This window comes from Zalophus californianus, chromosome 3 (assembly GCF_009762305.2).
Source record: "Zalophus californianus isolate mZalCal1 chromosome 3, mZalCal1.pri.v2, whole genome shotgun sequence".
Classification (NCBI taxonomy): Eukaryota; Metazoa; Chordata; class Mammalia; order Carnivora; family Otariidae; genus Zalophus; species Zalophus californianus.
Window position 1 is genome coordinate 74,966,084 of NC_045597.1, and position 13,604 is coordinate 74,979,687.

At 44.2% G+C, this 13,604-nt stretch overlaps 1 protein-coding gene across 4 annotated transcripts in view; it reads left to right on the forward strand.

Annotated features, from left to right (window-relative positions):
• The window catches only part of LOC113919824 (phospholipid-transporting ATPase IB-like), a 237,857-nt gene that overhangs the window by 28,515 nt on the left and 195,738 nt on the right, over positions 1-13,604 (forward strand). For all 4 annotated transcript variants that reach the window (XM_027589591.2, XM_027589588.2, XM_027589592.2 and 1 more), the window contains exon 6: positions 1,484-1,648. In XM_027589591.2, coding sequence (XP_027445392.1) covers positions 1,572-1,648 — 77 coding nt within the window. In that variant the 5' untranslated portion in view covers positions 1,484-1,571. The remainder of the gene's footprint in view (positions 1-1,483; positions 1,649-13,604) is intronic.

Consider the following 13,604-nt stretch of genomic DNA (forward strand, 5'->3'; position numbering starts at 1 on the left):
AAGGATCTGATATTGTAGAGATCATCTCTTAGATCTGTCAATCCTGGAGCTGCCCCCAAGAAATAACTTCCTGTATAAGAGTAGACTTTGAGGTTTGGAATATTTTCCATGGTATTTGTAGACATTAAGTAAGCAGAGCTTGGTTTGCTCAAATTGTCTCAAACATGTACATCTTTAAACAGCTAAACCTCTGTACAAATAAGGAAATAAACTGAGTCATAGTTGGCTGCCCCAGCAAGATGACACTTCGCCTCACAGGAATGGGAACCACTGATCTTTGCTACTAGTTGTGCCCAAGTTCCCAGGGGTGATACAGGTAGTAACAGAATGGAGTGACCAGAGTTTTCCAGAACCTTGTCAAGAACCAAAAAAGGATAAGATGCCAGTGTCATACCACTATTTACTCAGACACTGAATAAGGTAGCCAGCACTGTACTACCCTTTCTTATTTTAGACCCTGCGCACTTATAGTGGAATTTTTAGTTTCAAGTGAGCATACCCTCTTAGGGACCCAACAAAATTTAAAAATAAGAAACACTGAGAACAAGATTATCATCACAGGATACAAATTTGGTCCCAACAAAAACAATGCCAGAAACACTTCCAGCAATCATTAAGAAGGTCTTCAGAACTATGACTGATGTCATTCGGTAGCCAAACAAAAGTCAGAATTCTTCCGAGTCTTAAAGGCAGACATGCCAAAATGAATACACAAACTTAAACAATCATTTAGCAACAAAGCATTCTAAAAGAAAGCTAAATTGAAGGAGAGACCTCAAATGTTAATTACAAAATGCATCACTTTCCCAACAATGGAGAAGTTGTGTCATCAGATAACTCAGTCCAGTGAACTTTCAATATTATCGAGTCAACAGCAGAGCCTCTGGGAAAGCCAAATTGAAAATAAACAGATTTTTTTTTCATTTTCTATGTCAGGAAATTTGAATGAAAATTGGTTAGGTTTATTTTCATTATTTCAGTTACATCTAGAAACAGCAGCACAGCATATGAGTAGAAATGGCATGTTCCTATTACCAGCTCCGAGAATGCATGTGGAGAGGCTGAATTAGATGAAGAGAAAAGAGTAAAATTTAAGTTAAATGAATAAGAACAAATGCCTTGATGACCTCACCCATTGGAGCATCCTCTAGCTTTTGCTTTACAGGTTGTCACAGCCTGGAGTTCTGAGTGACTCAGGTAAACTCAACCACAGCAAGCTAAAGGTACTTAGATCTGGATTTTGTAGACTGTAGAGAGGGACACAGCATGAAATGGCTCTTGTGCTCCAAACACCTTCACATTATTTCTGAAGAGCCCATTGGTAGGCTCAAGTGACCTTCCTTTTGAGCACTACAGAGTCAGACTTCCCCATTCTGATGTGTTGCCGATCATGTGAGAAAATATCCTCCGACTGGGGAGTCCAACCTCCCAAGTGCCTTGCTTATCCTCCATGTCTGACTTTTGGTTCTTTCTTCCTTTACAGGATCTTTACAGATAGTATGGGGAAATGCCAGAACTGTGCTATCCCATTGCCACTGAATTCCTAGTCTTCTCTGGAAAACATCCAGATTATGCCCTATCCTCAGCCATATGTCCAAACTAAAAGGCTTATCTGCCCTGATTCTCCCTCTCATCTGGCTGCCTTGGTGTAAGTACAAATCTACAGAATGTCTCTCTGCTAGTCTTTGCTTATTGAAATCTTGGAAGGTCATCTTGGAAGGCTCTACTTTTTCCAGGAAGCCATCTTTGCTAATTCTAATAGAAACTGTTCTGCCTCATTTATAATTGTTTCTCCCTCAAGGCTAGAGTAAGATCTTCAGAGGACCATGGCTCTGAAAAGGTTTTGGTATTCTTCCATTATTCAAAATGTAAACAATTCTAAAATATAAAATGTGTATAAAGGTCTAACCAGTTCTACCCACCCCCTCCATAATTGCTTGACAGGAGATTTTTTGGGGGGGTAGAGGAGCAGAGGGGGAGAGAGAGAGAGAGAGAGAATCTTAAGCAGGCCCCATGCCCAGCACAGAGCCTGATGTGGGGCTCAGTCTCACAACCCTGAGTTCATGACCCGAGCTGAAATCAAGAGTTGGACACTTAACTGACTGAGCCACCCAGGTGCCCCAACAGGTGATTTTTAAAACACACATAAAATTCGTTCAAAAATTATTTTGGTCCCCCTGATTTGGTGGTATTCAAGGTGATGCTACGGCTGTCTATTGGATTATCCACCTGTTTCCTTCACTAGAAGAAATGCATTATGAGACTGGGGACTTTGGCTGATTAATCACTATATCTCTGAAGCCTAGAATAGCATCCACATACAATTGGTGTTCAATTTGTTCAACTAATGAATAAAAGGAAAATCTTCTGGCTGTTTTCAAATATATTAAGAACTTCATGTGGGGGATGCGTAGGTGGGGGTACCAGTTTAGGTTTTCTCCTGTGCTTCTTAAGACAAGGACCTATGCATGGGCCGTACTGGGACTGAACATTAGAATTCTGTGACATTTAGAGTTGGTCAACATTACCCTTTTGTGGCCTTGTGAAGTAATAACCTCCCCATCAGTGGAAGTACTAAGATTAGAGGAACATCTATCAGGGAATTCCTTCTTCTAGAAAGGAGCTGGAAGAGATGCCTGTGATATATGTGGAATGATGACCCCCGATGATGTCTATGTCCTAATCCCTAGAACCTTTGAGTGTTATCTTACAGGGTGGAAGGCATTTTATACATGTGAAGAAAGTAAGGACCTTAAAATGGGGAGATTATTCTGGATTACGGGGGGGGGGGGGAGACAATCTACGTGTCCTTAAAATCAGACGTTTCCTGGCTGACATCGCAAGGGATGATATGAAGAACAGTCAGAGAGGTGCTATGTTGCTGGCTTTGAAGAAGGAGGAAGTGGGCCACAAACCAAGGAATACGGTTAGCCTCTAAAAGGTAGAAAAGGCAAGAAAAGAGTCCCCTGCCCCTACCACACATAGCCTCCAAAAAGGAACACAGCCCAGCTATCACTTTGATTTTTATGACTTGTGTTGAGTTTTTGACTTCTTTTGGAACTCTAATGTACAGAACTGTAAAATAATAAATTTGTGTTTTAATCCATCAAGTCTGTTGGAAAACTAATACAACAACCTTTAAGGTTGTTTTCCAGATCTAAGTTTCCATAATGCTGAATTGTTGGAGGAGGACCTGGATTAGAACCAGGAAAGCAATTCCAAAGGTGAGGGTTTTTAAGCATGGAGGTGGTTTATCAGTAGATTGTGAAATCCCTATTTCCCATGAGCTTAAAGATCTGAATGGGTGAATGTGATCTGTCTAGAACTCAGTCTAAAGTTCTATTACCCAAGAGTTCTGGGATAAGCTAGATGAATTCCTACTCCCTGGAGTCTGTAAAAGGGCTCAGAAGTGAAAATGTAGGCTTTCTATAAGATTGGGGCAAACTGCATTCATTCATTCACCCATTCATTCATTCATTCATTCATTCAAATGGCCTTTAAATAGAATTTCCCTTCTGAATGCTTTGGGTTTTAGGTAAAAATGTCCAAACTGAAGCAATTTTAAAATCTCTATTTCCTATTTGGAATGAGATATAAAATTTCACCTGAACATATACATAAGTAACACAGCCATTGATACTATGTTCAAATGAGCCTGCCATTTGATTTTGAGTGATTGAGCAAACCTGCTTATTTCCATACAAAGGTCTGTTACAATAGGAACCATTTTGATTATATCTTAAATTTAAGAAGACTCCCTTTGGCCTCAGGGGAGTGCAAGCCTTTGAGCCTGCAAATTAATTTTCACACAAACAGAACCCTCTCCAGGAATCTGTTCTGACTTGCCAACTAAGGTCCCCACGGAGAGGGAGAAAATAGCTGCAGATTCCACTTAAAACTCCCCCAGTCTGGGGCGCCTGGGTGGCTCAGTTGGTTAAGCGACTGCCTTCGGCTCGGGTCATGATCCTGGAGTCCCGGGATCGAGTCCCACATCGGGCTCCCTGCTCGGTGGGGAGTCTGCTTCTCCCTCTGACCCTCTTCCCTCTCGTGCTTTCTCTCTCTCATTCTCTCTCTCTCTGAAATAAATAAATTAAATAAATGTGTGGCTTGAAAAAAAAATGAAATAAATAAATTAAAAAAAAAAAACAACTCCCCCAGTCTGTGCTTTTCATGTGACACTGGCCTCTGGCTTCAAGGAAGTCAGCAAGCATACCTTAAGCAGTTCCTGCTCTTTTTTGAACAGTTGCATTTGTTTTGGAAAGTGAAATGTAAATTGAGCTGGACTGTTGATAATTCCAGGAGGTACTCAGCCATATGTGATGTGAGGGATCTCTCTGAAACTTATAAGTGGCATTTGGACTACAGGTCACTGTCTCCAGAATCAGCCTCCCTTCCCCATGTGGCACAGTTAAGTTCTTGTCCATGTCTGTTTGAAGGGAGGCGGAGAGGGAGTGGATGTAGGTGGCAGCTAGTGTCATAATTGCCTCCTTTGCACCCTCAACATTTCTCATCTGTCCTTGTGCACCAACCAGTTTAGTGGTAGGAATCTAGTTTTGCATCAGCGATCATGAGGCCACTTCACCTAGGAGCTGCTGCATCTGGGCTTGAAAATCTGTCAGCCAGGAGACATCATTATGATGGGCTGGATGTGGCTTTCAAATGACCAGTTACACTCCCTAGAATTCCAAGACCTTGGACATTAACCCCATTTCATCCAGAGGAAACTGAAGACCAGAGAACTATAGAGTCTTGTTTCAGGCCACTTCTGACTTGCAGTCAGTGTGCTTTATGCTTCATAGCACTGTGACCCAAACTGGTTTCAAAGAGGGGTGAGGCTAAACATTTCATAAAGAGATATAGCATCTTGGTTGAGAGTACAGCCTCTGGAGACCAGGATATCTGGGTGTGAATCCTGCCACTTACTGGCAGTGTGATCTTGGGTAAGTTACTAAACAGTGAATTTATCCAGCAAGTCAGAATTTGGCCTAACCCCTGGTAAGGGGACTGGGGTAATTTTTATTTCTTAACCAGCCCATTCGATGGGGGCAGGTGGATGTGGTTCAGAGGAGTCAGAAATTGACTGAGACCCAGAAAATCAAGAGGCGTGACGTTTCTTGCTTACCAGAGTTCCCTGGCTGACATTCTTACCCGCCGCTACACCACAAAACCCCAATAATTCTCACTTCTCCGCTATCCCAAAGGTTATTAGCCCGGTCCGACCATCAAACAATCACCCTTCTTGAGCCGGCTTGAGTTTCCAGGCCTTTTTCTGTCCCGTTGTCTCCTGCCGGCTTTCCAGTCCGAAGGCTGGATCTCCCACGCTGCCAGGGCCAGAGGAGCCCACGGTGGCCGGACAAGCCATGGCTCCGCGGGCTGCAGAGACAGAAGGCACGGAGACCTCGCCGTCCCCGAACTTCACCCCAGGCAAGGCTCTGGAGCCCAAGGGCGGGCGAAAAAGGAGGGCTCAAGGGACAGAAAACTGATTCTTCCGCCCCCTCCCCGCGGTGGGCAAGCTGCGATCCTGGGATGGATCGTCAGCACACCCAGCGCGCTGCGCATGTTTGGGAGCGAGGCGCCACGATACCAGTGACAAGCCGGGGACCGCAGAGCGGGCGACGGCGGCCGAGGAGGCCCAAGCCCAAGGCTTCGGCAGATCAGGGTCCGCACTGACGGGTGTGCGCGTGAGCGCCTACGTATAGTCCCGGATCCAAAGCTCGGGAGCTGTGGGCGCGTCTGTGGCATGCGTGGGCGAGGCCCCGAGCCGGATTGGGGTGGCACTGGGCGCAGTCCCGGAGCCTGCGGTGCGGTGCGAAGCCAGGCTGCGGGACCCGGGTAGCCCACGTCGGCCGTGGGCGCGCGCGGCTCTCCAGCTCTGCATTCCAATTAGCCAACTAGTTCCAACTGCGAGCACTCTGCGGACAAACGCGGGCGCGCGAGGTAGTGGCTGGGCACTGTGGGGACCGAGCAGAGCTGGCCAGACCGCTTCAAGCCCTGTGACTGGCCAAGGCCCTTCTGGCACGCGCTTCATCTGTTAGCGGGGCATAGTGCTAGCACTCCCCTCACGGGGGTGTGGCGAGGGCTGGATGAAGAGCGAGAAGCAAAGAGGATGTCTTTCTACATCACCTGCAACTGGGAAAAGCAACCCCTGCATTCTTGTGGCAGCTCGTGTTGTTGGCGCTTCATCTCCCTCTTTGGAGGGTCAGCTTCTGGAAGGTTGTGTTGGGGACAGCTTTACTTTCCCAGAGGCCAGTCATTTACGAGATGTACTCTGTTCTTTTAAGCTACACATTTCAAAAACATTTCTTCCTAAGGCTGTATACTGTTTATAATGTATTATTTTCACTAATTACTATGCTAGAGGAAAGGAAGATAATCAAAGATATGTATGTGTATATATATATATATATGTATATATATATATATATATATATATATATATGAAGACTCTTCAGGGAAGTGTCGGGCCAGAAGGCAACTCACCAGACAGCCAGCATTGTTGCATGAAGAACCATGGGAGCAAACATTAGACTCTTTTAGGGATCATGGTTGGGTTTTCAGGCATTTCCTGTTAAATCATGGTAAAGAATATATATTTGTGAAAAGAGGGGCCCATTTTATGTCTTAAAAACAAGCCCGATGGAGTACCTGGATATCATCTTTTAGGAAGTATGAGCCCATTGTGGTAGGCTGAAAATGCACCCACCCCCAAGATATCCACATCCTAATGCCTGGAACCTGTGAATGTTACCTCATTTGGAAAAAAGTTTGCAGCTGTGATTAAATAAGGATCTCCAAATGGAGAGGTTTTCTTGGATTAGCTGAGTGGGCCCTAAATGCAATCACAGGTGTCCTTAACTAGAGAGAGGCAAAGAGAGATTGGACACGGGAAAAAGAGAAGGAGGTCATGGGAAGATGAAAGCAGAGATTGGAGTTTTATGGCCACAAGCCAAGGAATGTTGGCAGCCATCAGAAGCTGGATGGGGTGAGGACGGGATTCTTCCTTCGAGCCTCCAGAAGGAGCAAGGTGCTTTGTGGACACCTCGATTTTTTTTTCTTTTTTAAAGATTTGTGCATTTATTTTAGAGAGAGCGAGTAAGTGGTGGCAGGGGGAGGGGCAGAGGGAGAGAGAGAATCTCAAGCAGACTCCCTGCTAAATGCAGAGCCCATGGTGGGGTGGGACTGGATCCCAGAACCCTGGGATCATGACCTGAGCCAAAATCAAGATTTGGTTGCTTAACCGACTGAGCCACCCAGGTACCCCATGGACACCTCGATTCACTAGAACTAATTTTGGATTTCTGACCTCAAGAGCTGTGGTAGACTACATTTCTGTTTTAAGCCACCAAGTTTGTGATATTTTGTTACTGTAGCCACAGGAAACTAATACTCATTATTAATTCAGAGAACTAATAGATCTCCAAGTCCATATAACATGGAATTCATTGATACTAGCTTTGTCCTATTTTCCCTCTGTGGAATATCTTGACTTTGTGGTTAATGATATAGAGAATGACTGGGTGACCTTGAGTAGGGTGGCTTTAGCCCACCTATCCAGGTGTTTTCATTTGGTGTTGGTTGCCAGGGATAGCAATATAAACCATAATGTCCCTATCAAGGCCACGAGGTCAACATTAGCCTGTCAATGTCCATGTTGGCTTCAGAATGTTGAAGTTAATTGCTCACCGTGGCTCTCCATGCACTGTGAGACTTGGATAAGCCTCACAATCTCTGTGTGGTTATAAGGTGAGCCAAGTGAAAAGAAACAAAAAGGAAAAAAAAAATACTTGGCTGTTTATATTTAGCATTGTGAGCAAATTTATGTTGTACTGGGTTTATAAATCATAACCCTTAAGCAAATCCATGAAGTCAAGATTGATTCAGGAGCCCAGGCTCCAGTTCTCGCTCTTCTTTAGGCAATTTACTTAACCTTTCTGGAGAGATGAAATGGCATGAGACATAATAACAATACATATTATTTAACAAGCACATGTATCAGAAACTGGGCTAAATGATATGCATATACAATCTTATTTCATCTTTGTAACAATCCATTGCAATAACTTATCTTTATTATATAGATGAAGAAATTGAGTTTCAGAAAAAACTAAGAAAACTTGCCCAAAGCTGCAAAATCAGTGTCTGAGCTGGGATTTGGACACAGAGATGTGTTATTCCCAAGTACATACTGTTAATCACCATTGAGTAGTTCTTAAGTGTAGAGACAGTGGAAAGGTGCCTCATTATGCATTATAAGTTAGAGTCTTTATTGATGTCATTATGATTTTAATTTCAGAGCATCAAATGTCCACACAAACTCTAGATTCTGTTCCTCCTAGAATCAGTGTTGGATGTCCTTGCTCTGAGTGGCCCCAGTAAACCAGTTAGGAGGATTTCTGGGAGTCAGGGCTCTGATGGTATATTTATTTTGGGAAAACAAGCTCAAACCCCACTCTATCAGTGAAGGATTCTCTCCTCACTACTTAATGTAATGATCTCTCATGACCTGAGGATTGCTATAACCGCAGCCCACAGGTTTGGAAACCAAGGAAGTTTCATTCACTATGATTATCCTAAATATGTTATAATTTCTTATTTAATTTCTCATTTAATGCAAGTTACCCAGGAATACATTTTAAAGTTTCTGAGCATTTGAATTTATTTTAAGCTGCAAATCTTAACAGAGCTCTAAATGTGGATTTCCCGCCCCCCCCCCCCCCAAAGATTTACAGATCCAACTGCTAAAACCACTGGGTAACAGCTCTGAAAGCATGAGTGAGGGGCAGGGATGATGTGACCATGACAGTGAGGAAGAGCCAGTATAACAATATGGTCTGAAAATCACTACTGTGGCCAGTGGGAGTTCAATTCCACTGGCAATGTTCCAGATGTTTTCTAGAACTACTTGTTTGAAGGACGGGAACCTGCTTTCTGCCAGTGGTATAGGTTTGCCCTTAGCAGGGGTGTGGAGAGGGGTGTGGGGAGCAGAGGAAACAGCAATCACTCTCCCATATTTCTGGGCAGAGCTCAAACAGGCCAGTGACCTTCCACTGCTTCAGCTTCTGAGAAGGCTCTGAGGCAGGACACCTACAGACGAAAGCACGCTCATTCCTGTATTTCACAAGTGTTGAATACCTGCAAATTTCAGGCATTGGAGATAGAATGTTGAATTAGATATGGTTCTTGTCCTTATGGGAATTACAGTCTAGTGAGATATCATGTACCAGAGTTTATATAGTCAAGGAAGTGACTTGAGCGTGTTGGGACCAAAAAGTTGTTCAGTATTCAATCTAATTGGAACATAGATGGTGAGGGGCAAGACTAAATAACTAGGGGTCAGGTAATAGAACACTCTTGTTAAGAAGCTTGGGCTCCATTTTAAGGGCAGTCGTGTTTTTAAGCAGAGAGTGACATCATCATATTTGTATTTTGAAAAGAAACAAGCATTGTGGAGCAGGACATGACTAGAGGTAGCAGGATCTTGCCAACAGTGCCGGTGAGAAACAGGTGGCTCACAGGAGCCTTTTGGCAATAGTGGTGGTTGGGGGGGAAGGTATTTAAGAGGAAATTGTTTATCAGTTGGATGTGGAGAGTAAGAGAATAAGCTGAAGTTTGGTTTCTGGCGGCAGGGTAGATTGTAAAACTATTGCTCAAGTTATAGAAAATGTAAGGTGGAATAGGTTTGGGGTGATTAGAATTTGGGCCTCTCTCATGGCTATGATTATCACCTGGGTGTTGAAGAATGGATGGACTCTCACACCGAGAGGGCTTCAAACAAGAAAAGAAAGGAACCAGGACAGAGTTCTGCTGCCCACTGATGTTTAGGAAGTGGGAAGAGGAAGAGAATGCTGCCAGGAAGTGACACGGGGGTCTAAGAAGAGTCTGTTGGAGCAGTTGACAAGCAGGACATTGGTGATCTTTGCGAGCAGTTTTCGTGCAGTAGTAGTAGCCAGATTTCATCAAGTTGAATGGTTAATGGGTATTGATAGAGGGTCTGCTGGTGTAGACACTGCTTCCAGGAGGTTTGTCTTTATATCAATTCCTTAGAGCTGCTCTATCCAGAAGTTTTCTGTCAGTTTCTTAGAGCAAAACAAACCAGGTGGCTTAAAACGACAGAAATGTATTCTCACAGTTCTGGAGGATACAAGTCTGAGATCAAGGTATCTGTAGAGCTGGGCTCCATCTGAGGTTTTGAGTAGAATCCTTTCTTGCCTCTTCCTAGTTTTTGGCAGTGGCTGTCAATTCTTGGTGTTCCCTTGCCGGTAGACACATCACTCCAATCTCTTTGTCCATCATCATATGGCATTCTTTTGGTGTGTTTCTTTCTTTTTTTTTTTTAAGATTTTATTTATTTATCTGATGGAGAGAGAGAGAGAGCACAAGCAGGGGGAGCAGCAGAGGAAGAAAGAGAAGCAGACTCTCTGCAGAGCAGGAGCTCGATTCCAGGACCTTGGGATCATGACCGAAGCCAAAGGCAGACGCTTACCTGACTGAGCCACCCAGGCGCCCCCTCTTGGTGTGTTTCTGTCTTTACACGGCACTTTCTTATAAGGACACCAGTCCTATTGGATTAAGATCCACCTAATGACATGTTCTCAGCTTGGCTACATTTACAAAGACCCTATTTCAAATAAGGGCACATTCCCAGATACCAGGGATTAGGGCATCAACATATCTTTTTGGGGGACACAGTCCAATCCATAGCAGTCTTTCAAGGGGAGGCTGGGAAGAGCGTCCTTAAAGTAGAAGTATAGACTAGAGAATACCAGGAAATGAAGACAAGTTTCCCTACATGACAATGGCCAGTCTTTTTTTTTTTTTAATTTTTAATTTTTAAAAAAAATTTTTTTGAGCGAAGAAGAGAGAGAGATTTGGGGGACAGAGGGAGAGGGAGAGAGAGAATTCCAAGCAGGCTCCACACCCAGCGCATAGCCCGACGTGGGGTTCGATCTCATGACCCTGAGATCGTGACCTGAGCCTAAATCAAGAGTCAGACGCTTTACCGACTGAACCACCCAGGCGCCCCAACAATGGCCAGTCTCGAACAGAAAGGTGGAATTTCAGTTCAGAGTTTACTAGCCAACCCTTCTTTCTGTGTCACATCAGGCCTCCCAACCCAGACAGCCATCATTGCCCTTCAGTGATTTCACCTCCTCTTGGTCAGATCTTTGTTTCACTTCTAAAGAGTTGACAGACAATTTTGTGTCCTAAGACTGACGGGTTTGTCCAGAGCAAGTCCGCCACTGGCTTTCCCTGGAATATGAGAATACTGTGTTCCTACCTTTTCCCGGTCAAACACATAGACACTATGCCTTGAGAAGCGTAAGTTTTAAAAAAGTGTGAGAGGACTATAAGAAATCTAGCATTTTTGTTGTTTCCCATGCACATTTTCTTTTTTTTTTAAGATTTTATTTATTTATTTGAGAGAGAGAGAGAAAGAAACAGCATGAGAGGGGAAAGGGTCAGAGGGAGAAGCAGGCTCCCCGCTGAGCCAGGAGCCCGATGTGGGACTCGATCCCAGGACTCCGGGATCATGACCTGAGCCGAAGGCAGTCGCTTAACCAACTGAGCCACCCAGGCGCCCTCCCATGCACATTTTCAAATTGGAAATTGCCTTGCATCCTGCTATAACTTGGAAGTGCACACTTCCATACAGGGAGGTCAGTGCAAAAGTGAAGGGGTGGCAGATTAGTTTCTGGCCCACCCTCTCTGACTCCCTCATGGCACCTTCTGATTCTCCCACCCTCCCCAGTGTTCCTCACTTTCAGGCTGCTCATGGCCTGCAAACAAGGTACATCTGTACATACTTTATTAGGACGCCAGGAGCTGTAATGGTAATCAGGGCACCAAAGATGAATAAGCCAAGTTTTATCTTAGGGAGGGCAATGTGATAAGCCCTAAGGATATCCTGGAGAAGAGGAGTTGATGAGTATGCCTGGGGCCCGGGGACTGGAGAAGGAAGCTCCTTATTCTCTGGGTCAGGGTATTCTCTTGAAATACACCTGATTCAGAAAATGAGCACCTTGGGGCGCCTGGGTGGCTCAGTTGGTTAAGCGTCTGCCTTTAGCTCAGGTCATGATCCCAGAGTCCTTGGATCGAGCCCCACATCGGGCTCCTGGCTCAGCAGGGAGGCTGCTTCTCCCTCTCCCTCTGCCTGCTGCTCTGCCTACTTGTGCTCTTTCTGTCAAATTAATAAATAAAATCTTAAAAAGAAAATTAAAAAAAAAAGAAAAGAAAATGAGCACCTCGGTTGGTACTCAACCCCTTGGCTGCTAAAACATCGAGAGGCACCTGATTGTGAGCAAGACCTTTTGGAAATTGTTATGGATGGAATTATGTCTCCTCAAAAATTCGTATATTGAAGTCCTAATCTCTAGTGCCTCAGAATGTGACTGTATTTGGAAACAGGGCCTTTAAAGAGGTAATTAAATTTAAATGAGGCCTTTAGAGTGGGCCTTAATCCGATATGACTGGTATCCTTTTAGAAGAGATTAGAATCCACAGAGAGCCTCCAGGGATGTGTGTCTACAGAGGAAAGACCACGTGAGAGCACAGCAAGAAGGTGACCATCCGCAAGGCAAGGAGAGAGGTCTCAGAAGAAACCTACCCTGCCGGTACCTTGATCTTCTAACCTCCAGAACTGTGAGAAAATGGATTTATATCATGTAGTCATGTAGTTTGTGGCATTTTGTTTGGGCAGTTCTACCAAACTAATATGAGAATGGGCACTATTAATTCTCCTGGTTTCTTTATACTGTGACCCATCATCTGATGGTAGCATCCTATGGAGAGCTGGTAAGGGGCTCTAAGCTGGGTGCGGTAGGGAGAAGCAAATAAGGTTGAGCAGACTTACCTCTTCTTGCCCAGTGTGTTCAAGGAGTTGCTTTCTGCCACCTGGGCTTATGTTACACTTCATCCAGTTAACATCTTTGCCACTTTAAAAATACAGGGTTAGGGGAGGGAGGCTAACTCTGTTTTAAGTGCTGATTTCCAAGTACAATGAACTCATGAGATGTTCCCTTTTCAGATTCATCCAGGGAAGCAAACCTTCTACATTTCAGATGATAATAGTGAATCAGAAGCAAGCTGTTTCATGGCACATGAAGCACGGACATCACTTCACCAACTGATATTCTTATTTATTTATTTATTTATTTGAGAGAGAGAGAGAGAGAGAGAGAGAGAGAGATACAGGGCTCCATCCCAGGACCCTGAGATCATGACCTAAGCTGAAGGCAGATGTTTAACAGACTGAACCACCCAGGTGCCCCACCAACTGATATTCTAATAACTTAAATGTGGTGGTAGGAAGAAATTAAAAGTGTATATGCACATGTGTGGAATTTACCTGGGAATGATGAGGCACAGGAAGAGAAGGATGAAAAATAAACCACCTATTTATTTTTGTTTTATTTTGTTTCGTCTTTTTTTTTAGAAGGGCCGTAAAAATTCTCCTGTCCATCTGTGGCAGACAGCCTTACAGAGTAATCCATCCTTGGATTTCTCCCTCTCACGAGCAGTCTTTCTTCATCTGTCTGCATTTCCATACTTCTCACTCGCTTATATATTTAATGTTTGTCCCCCACCCAAGCCATCTTGCCTATTTT